Below are 19,010 nucleotides of genomic sequence, written 5' to 3' on the forward strand. Positions count from 1 at the left end.
GAGAAGTTAGGGGTGTGGGTATATACCACAGCCTCCATCTAACAGAGAGAAGTTAGGGGTGGGGTATATACCACAGCCTCCATCTAACAGAGAGAAGTTAGGGGTGGGGTATATACCACAGCCTCCATCTAACAGAGAGAAGTTAGGGGTGGGGTATATACCACAGCCTCCATCAGCCTACTCAGAGGTGAACTTCATCCTGGCACACACTCAACTCTACAATCACCAACACGTTCGTCTAGGTCAGAGATCTGGGAGCTACAGCGGCAAGAAACATCTAGTCCTGCCTAGAACACACAGCAGAGGAACGTCCAGATAAGTACAGAGACACCCACACTCACCCACACACACACACACTGTCTTACCTTTTACGCAGGACATGTCACTTGCTAAAGGTCCAGGAAGGTTGCGAGGGTGGCTGGAGTGGCACCCACTGACCGCCATCATACACACTCACACACACACTCACTCACACACACACACCAGTTCTGCACCCGTGCACCGTGTCACTGACTCATCCTGCCTGACCCTCGTTGGTCACTGACACTCTCCAACTCACTCACCACGAACACTCCCCCAACTCCTCACACACACACACACACACACACACACACACACACACACACACACACACACACACACACACACACACACACACACACACACACACATGCGCGCGCACACACTGGGTGTGTTTGGGGCAGTCAGCAGTTTCAGGCAAGGGTAGGGCTTACCCCTGCCAATACCACTGTGATAAAGCATAATGGCATAACCCCGCCCCCACCAACCACACAGACACTGAAGCTCCTCCCCCATGCCCCGTCCCCCTGTAAACCTCCTGTTGATTGACACACCGCTGGAAAACACAACACGACGAACCCCAATGTGGTTCAGACACGTTCGAAGTGTATGTGACGCTGGAGGCGGGTTTGGAGTAGTAGCAGGTCGTGAGGAGCCAGGCATCTTTAAGGGCCACGCTGAGATGTTGCCGTGGAGATGCTGACTCCTCCCCCCTGACGCACTGCGGGGAGGGGAGCGTGAGTCTGGTCACCATAACAAAGTGTGAACGCCACGGAAACAAACCCATCAGGCCCTAAGAGTGCCATTGATTTCCAATGGGAGAGCTGATTGACTTGGAGAGAGAAGAGCTAAAACCTGCTGACATGGACCCGCCCGGAGGAGGGGGGGGGGGGGGGATCCTAGCCAATCAAAAAAAAGAGAAAATGCAAGCTGTCTTCAGCTTTGGGAATCAAAGCTATTAATTTGAAAAGCCATCTAATTCTTCCACTAAATAACAGGATCGGCTAGGCAGTCTCCCGCTGCTAATGACTGGTGTGGTGACGAGAGCCCCTCCTACTGGCCATATTCCATATTCCACACCCCCACTGACATGAAGGAGAACCCAGGGGCAGGTAACCACCTGGGGGGCTCCTGGGTAAAAACAATATCAGCCCATTACAGCCTGGAAGGAACTTGTTGAAGTGGGCTTCACCCTTATATCTACATTCATGTAAGTGTGTAAGAGTGTGTGTGTGTGTGTGTGTGAGAGAGAAAGAGCAACAAATATGGCGTGCGTGCGTGTGTGTGTGCACAACTCTACTTCTCCACACGCAGACTGTGGGAATCATGATGGCCAGCTGTGTGTGACCCCGTGTGAAGGGCGGAACTGAGCAGAGTGTCGACCAGAACAACCAGTTTTCCTCCTTGGTGACGTTTCACAGTGAATGGAGCTTCCTGAAACCCAAGCCCTGAGAATAATTCTTGTGAATGGTGACACACACAGCACACAGCAACTCAGCCGTGAGACAAGGTGAGACGAGGTGAGACGGGGTGAGAAGGAGGCGAGATGGGTCAGATAAGGAGTGGGAAGAGGCGTCCTGCCCGCATCCTGCCCGCGTCTCCCAAACCGAACACATTGGAAGAGGAAACGCATCAGAGACTACAAGCCGCCTTTCCTGCCCACAGAGGGCAGCTTATCAGAGCCGACCTCGATGTGGTAAACACCAGAGCGCTGTGGTCTGTGTGCACACCCGTGTATTTTATCACACGGTTTATCTGTGATGTCAGTACAGACACAGGAGGAGACCCTGAGAGGAGTTTGTTACGTAAGGCTGCCTGGGAGGACCTGAAGACACCTCCACCCCGCCAAGCCTCAGGGTAGTTCCAGTGTAACCTCCTCAACAATGTCCCTCAACACACCGGCCTCTGTCTGCCAGATCTAGGGACAATCATTTCAAAACGATACAAATGCTAATACGCTAATAGGCTATTATGTATTTGTATCAAATATCTTCTGATTCGAGTAATATCTAATATTGTAAATATATGACTAAACATTATGAAAAGAACTGTGAGGTTTTTTTATACAGCAAGGAGAAGCACTGCTTTGATACCATAAACGTTAGAAACACTAAGAAAGTAAAACAGACAGTTGACTAAAGCGGACGGCTAGCTAAAGATAACAGCTGACAGCTGGCCAGTCGCAGCCTGAATGTAATCTGCTAATCTGGAATTACAGCAGTGCCGTAGCACTGATTCTACTAGTTGGAGGCGATAAAACAGAGACAAGCATCTATGCACGTCTCTGACGAGGAGCAGAGAGGAATGAGCTACAGATGAGTCACCGTCTTCAGTGGTCTGCCTTTCCTTTGAACAAAGATGTCTCGATGCCTGTCCGGCTCTGCATTTCCAAATTTGCATAGTATCACATTTGCATTCATTTGCATGCTGTACTACTAATGAGGTGTAAACATTTCCTGTCTGTTACAGTAGATACGTTAACGTGGGGGAGGTTTTGATGAAGCCATAACTTAGCTTTAACACACTTGTAGCCCCCCCCCCCCCCCCCCCATGCTTTAATTGATGTATTTAACAGTTGATTCTATTGTAAAAAAAACAAAAAAACAAAACAAACAAACAAACCAATAAATAGATAAATAAAACCATAAAAATCTTACCGGCCGACTAAACATAAAAATCTAATCACCTTAACGGCCAACTCGGCTAGGGCCGCTAATCAAAAGCTGATGGGCGTAATCATCCCACAAACTCCCCGCCTGCTCAAGGCCCCCCGAGTCGATCCCAGAGAGGATAGCGACTGCCACACAAACACTCGGCACGTCGCCATAGTGACTGGCAAAACATCCTATCCCTCGGCAACCGGCACTCTGAAATGATGGGTCTACTACACGGGTCTGACAGCCTATAATCACAGGCTCTATTTAAAACAAGAGGGCAAGACGCACGTTCATTGCAGCTTTACTAGCTACATGTGCACCGCTCCGGCTTGCCAAGAATATAAACACATGCTTTAAATTTAGCAGCAGCGAGTGTCAGGATTGTGAGTGTTTGAAACTGAGGGGATTTTGAGGGAGATTTCCTGCTTTGGCGAGCCATGACCGTCCTGCAACAGGACAATCTCTCTTACAGGACAGCACAGGACACCTCACTGCAGCTCCATAGCCTGACACCGTTTGTCTCAGCTGCGGGATTATTCTGGGTTAGGCATGCATGCTGTTCTCTTCATCGTGTGCTACTATATCATTTATTTAAGCAGACTTTAAATCATTCATCAACTATTTTTTTTTTACGGTGCTTAAATAATCAATGAAAAATCTATACGGATGGCGAAACTCTTCAAGGAAGCAAAGACAAAACCGACCTTTGACCTCATCAAAAAAAAAAATGCAGTGCAACATAATCTTTATGAGCAACGAAATCCCATCCCCCCTCTTTGTGTGTGTGTGTGTGTGTGTGTGTGCGTGTCTCTCCCTCACACACACACAAACAAAAGGCGAACGAAAATTGTTGACGTTGTTGAGGCCGTATACTCCAATGCTAGATATCTAGCACTAGGACCCTGGAGCGGTTATTTTCTGCATTAGCGCTAGATTCGGCAAAGTTCGCATCGCGCCAGAACAACTGAACAACACACACTTATAATAATTTAATGCCTCCCCTCATAAAATTCCAGACATTTTAAGACATTTTTAGGCCTTGAATATGGAAAACTAAATTTAAGACATTTTAAGACTTTTTAAGGACCCGCGGGTACCCATGTATAGTTATTACAGTCTTTTAATAACCAATGCTGAACAACGAGATGGCAGGTGCAGTTAACAGGCTGCTGAGGTGAAAGGTGAGAGGTCAGAGGGTGAGCGGTCAACGTAAATCAGACAGCACTAAGATTCCTCCATCCAGCATGCTCGGCTATGAGCCTGAAAAGAGTCACAGCATGGTGATGTCCTCATTACAGCCAGCATGGAGATACTGCCCTACTCCCATACACACACACACACACACACACACACGCACACACACACTCACAGCAATACTGAGATGACATGAGCTTAAAAATGGAGTGCAACATGTGTTCTCGTACACACATGACAAAGGGGTTTATTTGAGCCCAGCATCTCTGCCCCCCCCAGCGCCGGCGAGGTTGGACCCAGAGTGTCCAGCAGCTGCCCCACATGCCTCAAGCCCTTTTTCTATTACTGGCATCCAGTTACGGCCACAGATCCTACATACACCAGACTCTTAAAATGACCGAATCCTGACACACACAGTCAGAGAATGCCCAGCTAACGAATCAACTTCAGTTTCATTGCAAAACTTTACAATACCGTTACATTACTGAGAAAAATGTTTAATTATTTACAAATTCAAAATCAAATCACAACAAAACAATGAGTGCTCAGCTTACCTTGCATACACTGGAATGATTATATGTTTCCAGAAATGTCATTACACACAAAATATACTATATATAGGTGCACTATATAAATGCACATTCCATATATTTAGATGCAGAAAACAAATGAACTTCCCCAACATGGTGCTGCAGCTGTATCTACAGATTAGTAGTGTACAGTGGGTACTAATGGATCACACACACACACACACACACACACACACACACACACACACACACACAAGCATGCGCCCACACTCACATCGCCACCAGTCGGTGACATCACCCGTTTCCTCACCCTGGTCTCCTGTTGTTTCTTGACTGTTACATTGACTCAGTGAGCAAACCCTCTGCCCTGCGTTGAGGCATGGACCCCCACTCACCCCCCCCCCCCCCCCACACACTCCCCACTCACCCCCCCAGGCCTCAGTACACCTGGGGATAAGAGAGATGTGTCAACGATGTCCGGACAAAGGCTGAGCTATCGTAAACCGAAGACAGAGCCCCAGTTCTCCGCGCGTAAACACTCTCCCTCACTTCCTGCTTAGAGAGCTGACCACAATGACTCCAGACACAATAGGAGTCAGAAAACACACACAGCTGCAGGAGACAGGAGAGCACGTGTGTGGAAACACACACACACACACACACACACACACACACACACACACACACACACACGCTCTATGGCCCCTCACCTATGTAGTGCTGGGGCTGGTACACCCAGTCGTCCTGGTCCTGCTCGTGGGCCCGCGTGGCTGTCCGTGTCAGTGCCTGCAGGTCCTGGTAACTGCGGTAGAGCTTGTGGGAGCGACGCCGGGCCCCCCCTGTCAGCCAGCTGAGGGCGCGTGCCACGGAGACGGCCTCCCCCTCCCTCACCCCACCCGCGCCGACCGACACCTTCTCCCTCCTCATCCTCCACCCAGCGGCGGGAGGGGGCGGGGCAGAGACGCACTCACGGCCGCATGGCCGAACCGTCTCGGGGTCGATCCGAAGTCGCGGGTTCAAAGCAAAAACGTCCCAGACGCGATCAAAGATCTCCTGAACGGCGCCACTAAAGAACCTTCCTCCCACAGCAGGAAGACTTCACCTGTCCAAAAAATAACCACAGAACCAGATCCGGACGGCGCTCTCGTATGCCGCTTCCCTCTCCTGGAGCCCGGTTCCACCCGGCCCGCGGGTCTGAGAGCACAGAACCCGCAAGATGCGATTAGCCGAAGCAACAGGCTGGAAGAAGAATGGGGAGTGGAGCAGCGCTGGTTACCACGCTGGGAGCGACAGGCGGGTCCCGGTACCGCCGCCCCTGTAGTCCCGGGTCCAAGCTCACACGCGCACGCCTCGGCCCAACGACCCCGGACACGGGGCTTTACAGAAACAGTCCCTCCAGACTCCTCCGGCGTCAGCGGGACTTTCTGGGTGGGGTCCACGTCAGATCGCTCAGCAACGCTGCCCGTCTGCCCGATGACCAGGAAGAGCCGACCAAGAACCAACGGCTCTTTATCAACTGGAAACCAGCCAGCGAGTAACTCACCTGAGTGCTGGGAAACACACCCACACACACACACACACACACACACACGAGTGTGGACTTCACCCTGGCCGTGCGCGTTTGACTCTGTGCTGGGGGATAGTGTCCGCTCTGTTTCCCCGTGAGGTTACGGTTACAAACAGCACAAGTGCTGCTGAAATGCGAGCTGAAGGCCAACCCACCAACCCCCAAACCCCGCCTCCCCTCCCCTCCCCTCTCCACTCTCTGATCTTTGCCCCGCCTCCGCCAGTGGCATGGCAACGGACTCTTCATTTCCACTTCACCACCCAGGTGGCAGGGCACAGTGCTGCCCGGGCTGGGGGGGGGGTGTTCCAGGGGAAGAGGGGAAGCTGTGCGGTTGGTTCAGGATCTCTGGAGTCCAGCAGGTCCACAGAGGCACAACCAATCAGGAGGGAGAGGTGGTAGAATGGACCAGCCCTGTCAGGAATCCCAAACACCCAGCACAGCCCACATCATCTGAGCCACAGAGCGGAATAATGAGAAGGAAACCTGAGCATGACCTAAAAACAGGTGCAGAGGTGCGCTCTCTCTCTCTCACACACACACACACACACACACACTCTCACGTGGAGGTGTGAGCCCCCCCCCCCCCCCCCCCCCCCTGCTGGGCTGAGAGGTGAGAGGTGATTTTTAGTGCTTTACAGCCTCTCTACAGTAGCAGAGCTCTACTGCAGCCTGTAAGGCCCCCACCATACCACACGTATCAGGGATTACTTCAACAGCAGAAAAGAGCAGGGCACGCCTTCACGCAAATGTGTGTGTGTGTGTGAGTGTGTGTGTGTGTGTGTGTGTGTGTGTGTGTGTGTGTGTGTGTGTGTGTGTGTGTGTGTGTGTGTGAGCTCTCTGTGGCCAGCACTCCCGTGTTTACAGTGGCCACATTTAGCCTTGTAGCTCCGTGGTCAGCTCAGCTCAGTAAATATCACCACTGCAGCTTAATCATTAAACAGCCCAGCAGGCTGCCACACCCCCCCCCCCCCATCCTTTATGGCCTAGTCTACAAAAACACCATTCATATCTAGAATAACAGCACACCTGATAATCTACATAAACTCTCCAACACACACACACACACACACACACACACACACACACACACAACCTTTGTCCTGACTCCTGAGTGACACAAGGTAAGACATTCTACACCCCCCCTGAACGGTTAATAATGACCTGGATCGGAGAGCAGGTTGTATAGCTGTAGTGCATAGGGGCCATATGTAAATCATAGAGTGGTAGTGATTAGGGCTGACCCTAACCCTAGCTAATGAAAATCCCATCAGGGTCATCAGCAACTCTCTCTACTCACATGCTTAACCAGCTGCAACTTTCCAAGCAAAAACACCTCAGCCTGACCCCTGACCTTTGGCTTCTTCACCTCTGAAGCAGGCCTACGTAAATACCCACCAATCAGCAGCATTCTCCCGGCTGTCTGCCCCTCCCTCTTCCTGTCTTCGTGCCCATCTCACGTGTGCCTTGCCACCGAGCCCCACCACTCGCACGGCGACGTGAGCGACACGTGCTCGGGCCGCTAGGCTTACGCGAGAACGCTCCCCGGGGAGTGGGCGTGGCCGAGGATGGCCCCGCGGGCAGGCGTGGAGACGTTTGGAGGATATCCAATGGGATTCCACAAACCTTACCCTTATCATATGTCCCAGTATTCATTCAGTCTAACATTTACTGGCAATGATATAATCTCTGACAAAGAACAAGCTTGACGTTATACTCGCGATCTGACATGTCGCGATACCCGCCAGTAACGTTACGCCAGGGGACTTTGGCGTACACCGGGTCTGAAGGATTTTCATGACCACTGGTTTCTTACACATGGTCACATATCACATATACACATGGTTTATATGTCTCCTCACTATAAACTATAAAGTCTCCTTGTACCCAGAGGATGAGTTCTGCCGGTCTGTCCAGAGAGAGACCTAAACGACAGTACGTTTCCTGACACACAGATACTGTGTGCTGTGCGTGTGCTTTCATCAAGGGCAATAAAAATCTAAACACAGCTTTTGTTTTCCTTTGTTTTACATGCTGATGAGTCACTTTGTCCTGTGGCGTATTTCGGTCTCCTCTGGTCAGTGAGTCAGTGAGCAGTGAACCGCCCAGCAGTCTGGACCGTGAACGCCCAGCAGTTTGGACCGTGGCTTCACGCGTCTCAGTCTAGAGGCCTGGACTGCTACGGGCGCCTGGGTGTCATGGAGTCTGGGTGTGGCACAGGCTCCGCCTCCTGAGCTCCACGGTAACCGAGGAAACGCCCTGCTCAGGCACTTTCTCAGGTACAGGTCAGACAAAACACCATCTTGCGCAACCTCAAAACATCTTACTCATCAGCTAATGCCATTTGAGGAGAGAGAGAGAGAGAGAGAGAGAGAGAGAGAGAGAGAGAGTGACAGACAGAGAGAGAAAACGAGAGGGAGAGAGAGAGACAGAGAGAGAGAGAGAGAGAGAAAACGAGAGAGAGAGAGAGAGACAGAGAGAGAGAGAGAGAGAGAAAACGAGAGAGAGAGAGAGACAGAGAGAGAGAGAGAGAGAGAGAGAGAGAGAAAGAGAGGACATGAAAGTTGAGCAGGATGAGGAAGACAGATGTAAACACAGAGATCGTGGGACCCTGAGTAACATTCTTTCAGTCCGAGATGCAGCGTTGAGATCTTTCAGTGCATTTAACATTCACCCACCACAATCCTAAACTTTTACCAAAAAAAACACGAGGAAACACGAAGCACATTAAGTCTCAGAACTAAACCACAAAAAAGGCTTTAAATGTCTTATGAAGTCATGAGGGACCTCTTTTATGGCTGTCTGTGTTTTATACTGCAACCACTAGGGGGAGGTAGAGTAAAAGATATCGGGCTTGTGGAGAAAAAACTGGGAGGAGTTTGTGAGTCGACAGGCATGGCTCATTACCATATCTGACCAAAGCACACAGAAGCATGAAATTGCTTAGCAATTTGTAGTGAAAACAGTTGATTTTCTCGAGTAATTAGACTTGTGTGCCCCACACAACCGTAACTTCATTTCCGAATCAAATCTTCCTCGGGGTATAAAGCCTTCAGGCATGACTGTCCAAGCTCGTCCACCCCCCCCCCCCCCCTCCTCCTCCATCTCTATCTCCATGCCACGAAAATTCCTCCGGTCCTCAGGTTTCAGCGTTTCGGCCCCTCCCCCTCCCCCAGCCCTCACTTCAAAAGAATCCACGGTCAACGAGTAGCAGCCTAGCCGAAGGGCCCAAGCTTAGGGGGGCGAGGCAGGTGTTGACCCCCCTCCCACCTGACCTTTGACCCCTCTGCAACCAGCAGAGATGAATGGTGCTCAGGATGCCCGTGTGGTGTCCTGCCCCCCCGGTGTTGATGGCGGAGTAGGCAGGGACAAAAGGCGGCGTGCGGAACCAGTCGGACGGCTTATCTCCCGATCGGGCCTGACGCAAGAACACCTCTTATGCCCGGATGACTCCCCAGTGCTCACTAATGACTCACCGCCGTGCTGAAAGACAATCCACTCTCAGAACGACTTTTACAGGCTGACGTCCCCAACACTGATATGATGACAAATGTTAGAGGAATATACCAAAGAATATTTATGACCGCTGTACTAAAAAAATTAGAGACATTAGGAGACAGACACGTTAGACAGAAGAAGATTTATACGAATGGTGCTGTGGAAAAGAAGGAGGCGTGTGTGTGTGTGTGTGTGTGTGTGTGTGTGTGTGTGTGTGTGTGTGTGTGTTTGGGTTAAAGTCAGGGTCACTGTCTAGGTTCCATCTGTTCCTCGGCCCGTTCTGTTAGTCTTTTCCTGCCTGAATCCTCTCCCAGTGTCCTGTACAGTAGCAGTCCCGTCCATGGGTGGAGTCTCTTCATCTGTCCACATCCTTCGGCACGATCCACCACACAACCGCTCTCTCTCTCTCTCTCTCTCTCTCTCGCCTCTGTTAGCAGGAGGGGTCGGAGGTGGTGTGTGGAGGGTGGAGACGTGTGAAGGGTGGAGCGGGGACAGGGTGTGGTGTACCCATGCATTCCTGATCGGTCACACTTCAGAACACTAAGTCAGCGAGGCTTCAAGGAACTTCACACTTCCTGCCGCTGTGTCAGAGAACTTCTCGTAACGTTTTCATTCCAGGGAACCGTGACTTACCACCGGACCAGTTTCAGTCACACACTCATTAGCAGAAGTCACCACTTCCACCCAAAAACACTTTACCTCAGGACGTCGGAACTAAGCACTTTAAGGCACGCAGCAGGACGAGCTACACCGTCCACAAAGTTCAACTCACCTCCACATATCCTCATTCAAACAGTGTGGAGTGTCTAAAAATACTGCCATTCTGATACCAGCAAACACAGAGGAAGCACAACAGGGAGAAGCTTAAGTGTCCCATGTGAGCCAAGGTATCGTACGTATGTATGGACAGAAACACACATATACAGTTGTGATCAAATTTATTCAACCCCCACTGAAATAAAGTGTTTTGGCCAGTTTGACATTGATTTTGATCATTTCAGTCATCTTATTTACAATTATATCAAAGAGGCACTTATAAATTAGACAAACATAACATAATATTTATGATGGAATAACCACAAATGTCTTTACTGTGCTCACATCATTATCAGTTTTATTCAACCCCCTAGTGACATTATTTTTTAGTACTTAGTACAACATCCTTTTCCAGTTATGACAGCTTTCAAGCGTGAAGCATAGCTTGACACAAGTGTCTTGCAGCGACCTATGGGTATCTTAGCCCATTCTTCATGGGCAAAAGCCTCCAGTTCAGTCACATTCTTAGGCTTGCGCACTGCAACTGCCTTCTTTAGGTCCCACCAGAGGTTCTCAATTGGATTTAAGTCTGGTGATTGCGATGGCCACTCTAGAATGTTCCAGCCTTTCATGTTCAACCATGCTCTAGTGGACTTGGATGTGTGCTTCGGATTATTGTCCTGTTGGAAGGTCCAACGTCTCCCAAGCCGCAGGTTTGTGACTGACTCCATCACATTTTCCTCCAAGATCTCCTGGTACTGAAGGGAATTCATGGTACCCTGCACACGTTGAAGCTTTCCTGTACCATTAGAAGCAAAACAGCCCCAAAGCATAATTGACCCCCCGCCATGCTTCACAGTAGGCAAGGTGTTCTTTTGTTCATAAGCCTGGTTCTTCCTTCTCCAAACATAGCGCTGGCCCAAACAGTTCTAATTTAGTTTCATCTGACCACAGTACACTGTTCCAAAACCTTTGTGGCTTGTCCACATGACTTTTGGCATACTGCAGTCGACTTTTCTTGTTCTTTGGAGTCAGCAAGGGGGTGCGTCTGGGCGTTCTGGCATGGAGGTCTTCGTTATGCAGTGCGCGCCTTATTGTCTGAGCTGAAACTTCAGTGCCCACATCTGACAGGTCTTTTTTCAGTTCCTTAGCAGTCACGCGGGGATTTTTCTCCACATTACGCTTCAGGTAGCGCACAGCAGTCGCGGTCAGGATCTTCTTTCTGCCACGACCAGGTAACGTTTCCACTGTGCCCTTTAACTTGAACTTGCGAATGATACTTCCGATAGTGTCTCTTGGAATATTTAACAACTTCGCAATCTTTTTATATCCATTGCCATTCTTGTGAAGAGCAATAACCTCTTCTCTTGTCTTCTGGGACCATTCTCTTGCCTTCACCATGCTTGGAAACACACCAGTAGATGTCTAGAAGGAGCTGAGTATCACAGTCCTTTTAAATCTGCCTAATTGGTGCTTATCATGCTTGATTGCTGCTCGTTGACATCCACAGATGTTTTCAATACCTGATGGAAAACACTGGAATGAACCTCTGTTCTTAGGAGTGGTAGTCGTAAAGGGGTTGAATAATTGTGTCAATGAAGAAATCACAAAAAGGCCATTTAATACTTTATGACAAAAAAAATTGATGCTATCTTAGTTGCATTTAGTTCTTTAACAAGTCCTTGTAAGATTTCATTATGAACACAATTACAAATGTGCACTGAATTCCATAAAACCCTTCGCAGCATTGGGGGTTGAATAAATTTGATCACAACTGTACACACAGACACACACACTGAAGTGTCCGCCATGAAGATTTGACAAGCGCTCACCGGGGCCACGTGGAGAGAAAACACATGCTAGAGCCTCAGTTCAAGTTTTCACAACACAGCATTAGTGTGTGTGAGGGGCTGTGTGTATGTGTGTTTGTGGAAGTGTCTCCTTCCCGCAGAACGAATGCAGCCTGCTCATCACGAGAATGCGGGACAGCAGGACGGCACTTCTCAATCCGTCTGTGACAAACACTCACAGCTTATTACATCCAACCCAGGGTGAGCCAATCCCACGTGGGCCAATCACACGTGGAGGAGTCCGCGGAACCATGTACGTGTCACAGCTACGATGTCACAATGACCTTTGTGTTCACATCCTGGTTACCATCACCACGTCTCAAAATCACATCAATTATATTATAATTATAAATCCCTGGTAGGGATTAGCATATTAAGAGGGCGGGAGCGTCCCTCAGGATCCTGGGGGAAGAGGCCCAGTCAGCAGGAGAGACACACGGACAGGCCACGCCCACTCACACTCCACAGAGCTGCTGCTAGCTCCTGGCAACCTGCCCAAAATCCTAACGGCTCTCCACCACACACACACACACACACACTCCCCCTGTCCACTCCACCACACACACACACACACACACACACACACTCCCCCTGTCCACTCCACCACTCCACCACACACACGCACGCACGCACGCACGCACGCACGCACGCACGCACGCACGCACGCACGCACGCACACACACACACACACACACACACACACACACACACACACACACACACACACAGCTCACTCTACCACCTGACAGGTCTGAAGGGAAATTCTTATTTTAGCTTCCATTAATAATGCTAAAAAAAGTGACCTATACACAAAATCCAAAAAATGTATTTTATATATTAACATGTCAAATTAGGGTCAATATTTTACCATGTGCCCTGAACAGTGTAACAAAACAACAAACCAACCCCAGTAAGGAGACTGAAGAAACTGATAAGTAGAATAATGAGAATAGTGAGAATCAAGTGTTTTGCTGCTGTGAACTGAGGCAGAAAATGAAATAACAGGAGCAAAATAGGAGAATGAAGCCAGCATGGAGTTCTCCATGTTGCTTATTTAGAGAGAGAGAGAGAGAGAAAGAGTAACACACTCTAGACAAATACACACACCACACCTCTTACTACATAATAATAATATTTAGTCTATTAACATATTTAGTGTTTTTTCTGTTACTGTTGTTTTATGTAGTATACAATAACATTGTAGTGCTGGACAATAATTCAATATCAATATGTATCATGATAGAAAATGTTTCAATAACAGTGATATGATTTTTAAACACATTAAGAACACAACTATATTGTATCGACCAAAATGTATATATCGTGATTCAAGTTGTAAACACATCGTCCAGCCCTAACTTATCCTCACGTCTTTCCTCTTCATTTTTATTATTAGTGGTGTTCCCTTAGCAATTCCCTTAGTGAGAGAGAGAGAGAGAGAGAGAGAGAGAGAGTGAGAGAGAGTGAGAGAGAGTGAAAGAGAGAGTGAGAGAGCGAGAGAGAGAGAGAGAGATCTGGGTGGAGGTGGCGGAGGAGGCGCTACTGCTGTTGTTGCAGCGAGGTGTGTGCGGCGGAGGCCAGAGGTCAGAGGTCAGCCTCCTCCACCTCCCTGCCTCCGTCACCACCTGCCAAAAGATAAACAAGGCAGAGGGAACACAAGCACCCTTTAAACGCCCCCCCCCCCTCGCCCGCGCCTCTCTGCCTGCACACCCTCACACTCAACACGGCCACTACAGCCCCAGTTATGAGAGGGGAACCAAACCAGGACAACAAGGTTGAGGCAGAGAGAGAGAGAGAGAGAGAGAGAGAGAGAGAGAGAGAGAGAGAGAGAGAGAGAGAGAGAGAGAGGGAAATGGAGAGAGTATGGGGGCTGGGAGTGTCTGTCTGGCCCGCCCTATGCTGAGCAGACAGACGTGTGCCAGACGTCTGTTACCGTGACAACAGAACGGCTGACTCCACGCCGCCCCTCTGCCCGCTACAGCTGGGAACTGTCTGCTGCAGAACACGCACATGCAAAACAGACCCATCCGACACGCCAAACACCTCAAAAATGCACCGCTCCACGCGGCCCGGTCGGCAGGCGCACGCTCAGACATGCACGCTTCTGACGCTGCCCGCAGTGCCGGGGAGCTGAAGGGCTGATCCGAGAACAGCCGGGGTCAGTTATGCCATCTCTCAGGGCTCTGGTGACAGGCCCCAGAACAGCCGAGGTCACGCGAACAAGCAGCCGTTCCAGGCGGGACCAGATCAGGCCGGAGCAGCGCCATAGGCCCGTGTGGCTGGGGAAACGTGCGCGGTCCGGATTTAAACCCCGACGGCAGCTGTCAGCCTGTGTCTCACCAGGATGCTGATTTATGAACTACCAAAATAAGTATGAAAGCAGAGAACCAAACACTGAGGATGTGTGTGGGGAGCCACGTTTCACACACACACACACACACACACACACACACACACACACACACACACACACACACACACACACACACACACACACACACACACACACACACACACACACACACACACACACTCCCACAAGGGGTCTTCATCCCCTTTTCATCTCTCCCTGCCTGTCTCTCCCTCCCTCCCTCCCTCTCTCTCTCTCTCTCTCTCCCTCTCTCTCTCCCTCCCTCCCTCTCTCTCCCTCCCTCTCTCTCTCTCTCTCTCTCTCCCTCCCTCCCTCTCTCTCTAAAACGGTCTCTTTGTTTGGGGCGGAGGAGGGAAATCTAAACCGCCCTCCCACCATGGCCTCTAATCAGCAAAGGCCATATCACACCCACTTTCTTCAGACTGCTACACATGCGAGTGTTTGTGTCACACACACACACACACACACACACACACACACACACACACACACACACACACACACACACACACAGAGGTTGTTTTTGCCCTTTCAATAACAGCACACCAACACGTGGTTTTGGAAGAAACTGAGCTGCAGGATGCTTAGTCTGTGCTGGCCTGTGTGTTGGGTCGGGTCAGGCAGTGTGTTGGGGCGGGTCAGGCAGTGTGTTGGGGATGGGTCAGGCAGTGTGTTGGGGCGGGTCAGGCAGTGTGTTGGCGCGGGTCAGGCAGTGTGTTGGGGCGGGTCAGGCAGTGGTCTAAGAACTCAAATCACTGCACCTCAAATCTTCCGCTCAGACACTGATAACACACACACACACACACACACACACACACACACACACACGCACACACATGCACACACACGCACACACACGCACGCACACGCATGCACACACACGCACACACACCACCAAACATACGATTGACAGAGTGCTTGAGCACTTTTCAGTTCATCATTGATGACATTATTGTACACACCTGACATCACTGTACACACCTGCCCTGAGCAAGGCAGGAAGGAGCTTAGACCCTTCTGAACGTTTGGACCAAATACAGATCTACCCATCAACAGAGAAACAAACTCTGGATCAAAGGGAAAGTAAACAAGACTACGAGAGAGGTGGAAAGGCCAAAACAAGCAGGATTGGTTTCTCACACTCTCCTCAGGGGAGTTAAGAGCTTTAATAAGCTGAGTGGTATGACAGTTAATAACCTGCAGGAGACCAGAAAGGGAGAGTCAGGTCTGAACGGCTCCTCACATGCACACACATGATCTCTCTCTCTCTCTCTCTCTCTCTCTGACACACACACACAGACACACACACACACACACACACACACACACACACACACACACACACACACACACACACACACACACACACACACACACTCACTCACTGAACAGTTTAATCACAAGGCAGGGAGAGAACACACAGTACTAAAAGCAAATGAGAAGTAAATGAGACATTAGTTCAAAAGTTTTTATTTTACTCAAAAAATGTCTCCAGAGAACAAAGACTAAGCACACACATACTCTCACAGAGCAAAGACTTCACATATGAAGTCTCCACCTCCATATCCCCTAACACACACACACACACACACACACACACACACACACACAGACACACACACACACACACACACACACACACACACACACACACACACACACAAACACACAAACACACCTTTGAAAACACACCTTTAAAAACACACCTTTCACAGACTGAACAGTTTAACCACTGGGAAGGGAGAGCTTTGTGAAGGACCAACTCCCTTTAGCTGGTGAATGAGAAACCCAAGTTGATAAGGAACAGAGTGGTAGTGAGGAAGAGACAGTGGGAGAGGCCCTGTCATCAGAAGCTTTAAATTCTCCTCAGATAAAGACCACTAAGGATGGTGGTCTCACACACACACACATACACACACACACACACACACACATACACACACACACACAGAGTGCAGCCCGTAGCCCCGAGGTGGTCATTCACTCAGCTCCCATTCCACATCCAGTTTCTAGAACATTCTTCTCCCTCTCCACAGCCGTGCTTCCGGGCTCCAGGACGGTGGTGTAAATCACTCATCCACCCTGGCTGCATCAACACCACCCCCCCTCCGCAGCATTCTCCACTAACGCAAACCGAGGTCGAGCGCCGACACGGCGTCCCAGCCCCCCCCCCCCCCCCCCCCCTCCTGTGGGGTCTGCCTTAGAGAGCACCGCTGCGACTCGCAGGCGACGATGGCCACCGACCACAACCCACCGCCGACCCCACCGGCTGAACTCGGCTACGCCCCTTTCCCACACCAGTTTACCATTTCCTCCTACTGCAGCTTCCCACACAGCTGCTAGGACCAGAGTCCGACATCACCGTGGAACCCACAGCTGCTACGACTCCGCTACGACTGGGCAGCATTTTCATGCTAACAGCTTAGCTTATCGCACTGGTAAAGGAGAATCTGATGTGGGGGAGGGGAGGGGGTGTGTGGAGAACTATGAGTCCAAGGAACAGTACTCACGGGTCAGGCCAAGAGCTTCTTAGAAAAAAAAACACAAAGATCTTACTTACACACAGCGGGGTGATATAGCAGGTTTTTGTTTTGTTTGTTTTTGAAGATCATGCCGAGCGTTACAACACACAAGCGAGTTCCTGAGGAGAAAGGAAGTCCGGCAGTGTGAGTGAGACGCTGAAGGGAAGTGTGTCTCACTCCAGGACGGACACCCTCACTCACACCCCACTGCAGAAGAAGAGCTGACCACCACGCTACACAGATAAGGCAAAAGGACATGCCTCACTGAGGAAACACTCTTTTTTGTGTGTGCGTCTGTGTCAGTGTTTTCAGGTTGAGTGATTATGAGTTGGTCATTCTGAATGTGGTCAAGTTTCCACACAAAAGAGTTCACATTCCTCCCTGCATTCCTGCCCCCCCCCCCCCCCAATCTACACCGCTCACAAGTACAAACATAACCAAGCCAAATACGACATCATCCCTCACAGACACACACCCCACACAAACACACACAGACACCCGAACAAACAATGAAATAAACACACACAAACACAGACACACCTGAACAAACACACACACACACACAAACACAAGAACACAAACAGTGCTACTCCTGCTTGATCCCACACACTACTCCCCCCATGGAACACCAAGTATGACATAAAACACGTACTACATCATCATACGCGCTACCTCATCATCATACGCGCTACCCTCATCATCATAACGCACTACCTCATCATCATACGCACTACCTCATCATCATACGCACTACCTCATCATCATACGCGCTACCTCATCATCATATGCGCTACCTCATCATCATATGCACTACCTCATCATACACACACCTCATCGTCATACGTGCTACCTCATCATCATACGCGCTACCTCATCATACGCACTACCTCATCATATGCACTACCTCATCATCATACGCGCTACCTCATCATCATACGCGCTACCTCATCATACGCGCTACCTCATCATCATACGCGCTACCTCCTCATCATACGCGCTACCTCATCATCATACGCGCTACCTCATCCTACGCGCTACCTCATCCTACGCGCTACCTCATCATCATACGCGCTACCTCATCATCATACGCGCTACTAGAGGTGTGTCAAAAAATCGATTCATTTGTCAAAATCGATTCTCATTTACTACGATTCAGAATCGATTGTAAATGTCCCAAAATCGATTCAAAGTCGCGTTACGTAATTACAAAATTACGCGAGACTTACGCAGCAGGTTCTGGGGACACACTCGTGTGCGGAAAGGTTTCAAAACAGATGGAGGAAAGAGATATTCAACCTGTTCCGTCTTCATTTAAGGCAAAAATATGGGTTCATTTTGGTATTTACGAATGCCAGGGAAGACCGAACTTGACACAATGTAGCTTGTGCAAGGCGTGTGTAACGCGGTGTGCACAGGAATGTACACACCGCGTGAAATAATATAGAGAAGGGTGGACACGAGTGCCGGGCAAAAGTAATTTGACACTCGTCACATGTATTAGCGAGAGGGAAACGCGCACAGCGACCCAGAACAACAAACAAAACAACACGGAAGACTCAACGCGCAAGAGAATAAAAACCAAAACCGTGAGGGCATGGAGCAAATAGAAACAAAAAACAACGCGCAAAATACAACGCGGGAAAAATAACAGTTAACCGTAGTGAGACGGGAGAAAGAAACAAAACAACAACAGTAACCTAAAAAACACGAAACCAAGGACGCCAGAAGATGTAATTGGCAAAAAACGCCGCAGCAAATAAAATCCTTC

General features: G+C 49.7%; 1 protein-coding gene across 6 annotated transcripts in view; it reads right to left on the reverse strand.

Annotated features, from left to right (window-relative positions):
* Nucleotides 1-17,620, reverse strand: part of nhsl1b (NHS-like 1b) — a 57,257-nt gene extending 39,637 nt beyond the window's left edge. For 2 of the 6 annotated variants that reach the window (XM_077017979.1, XM_077017977.1), the window contains exon 1: nt 17,281-17,619. In XM_077017979.1, coding sequence (XP_076874094.1) covers nt 17,281-17,500 — 220 coding nt within the window. In that variant the 5' untranslated portion in view covers nt 17,501-17,619. Of the gene's footprint in view, nt 1-365; nt 744-4,705; nt 4,867-5,391; nt 6,382-17,280 lie in introns of those variants that run through there. The other 4 variants (XM_077017975.1, XM_077017976.1, XM_077017982.1 and 1 more) reach the window with 4 other exon arrangements.
* Nucleotides 17,621-19,010: the final 1,390 nt, after the last annotated feature.

This window comes from Brachyhypopomus gauderio, chromosome 9 (genome assembly GCF_052324685.1).
Source record: "Brachyhypopomus gauderio isolate BG-103 chromosome 9, BGAUD_0.2, whole genome shotgun sequence".
Lineage (NCBI taxonomy): Eukaryota > Metazoa > Chordata > Actinopteri > Gymnotiformes > Hypopomidae > Brachyhypopomus > Brachyhypopomus gauderio.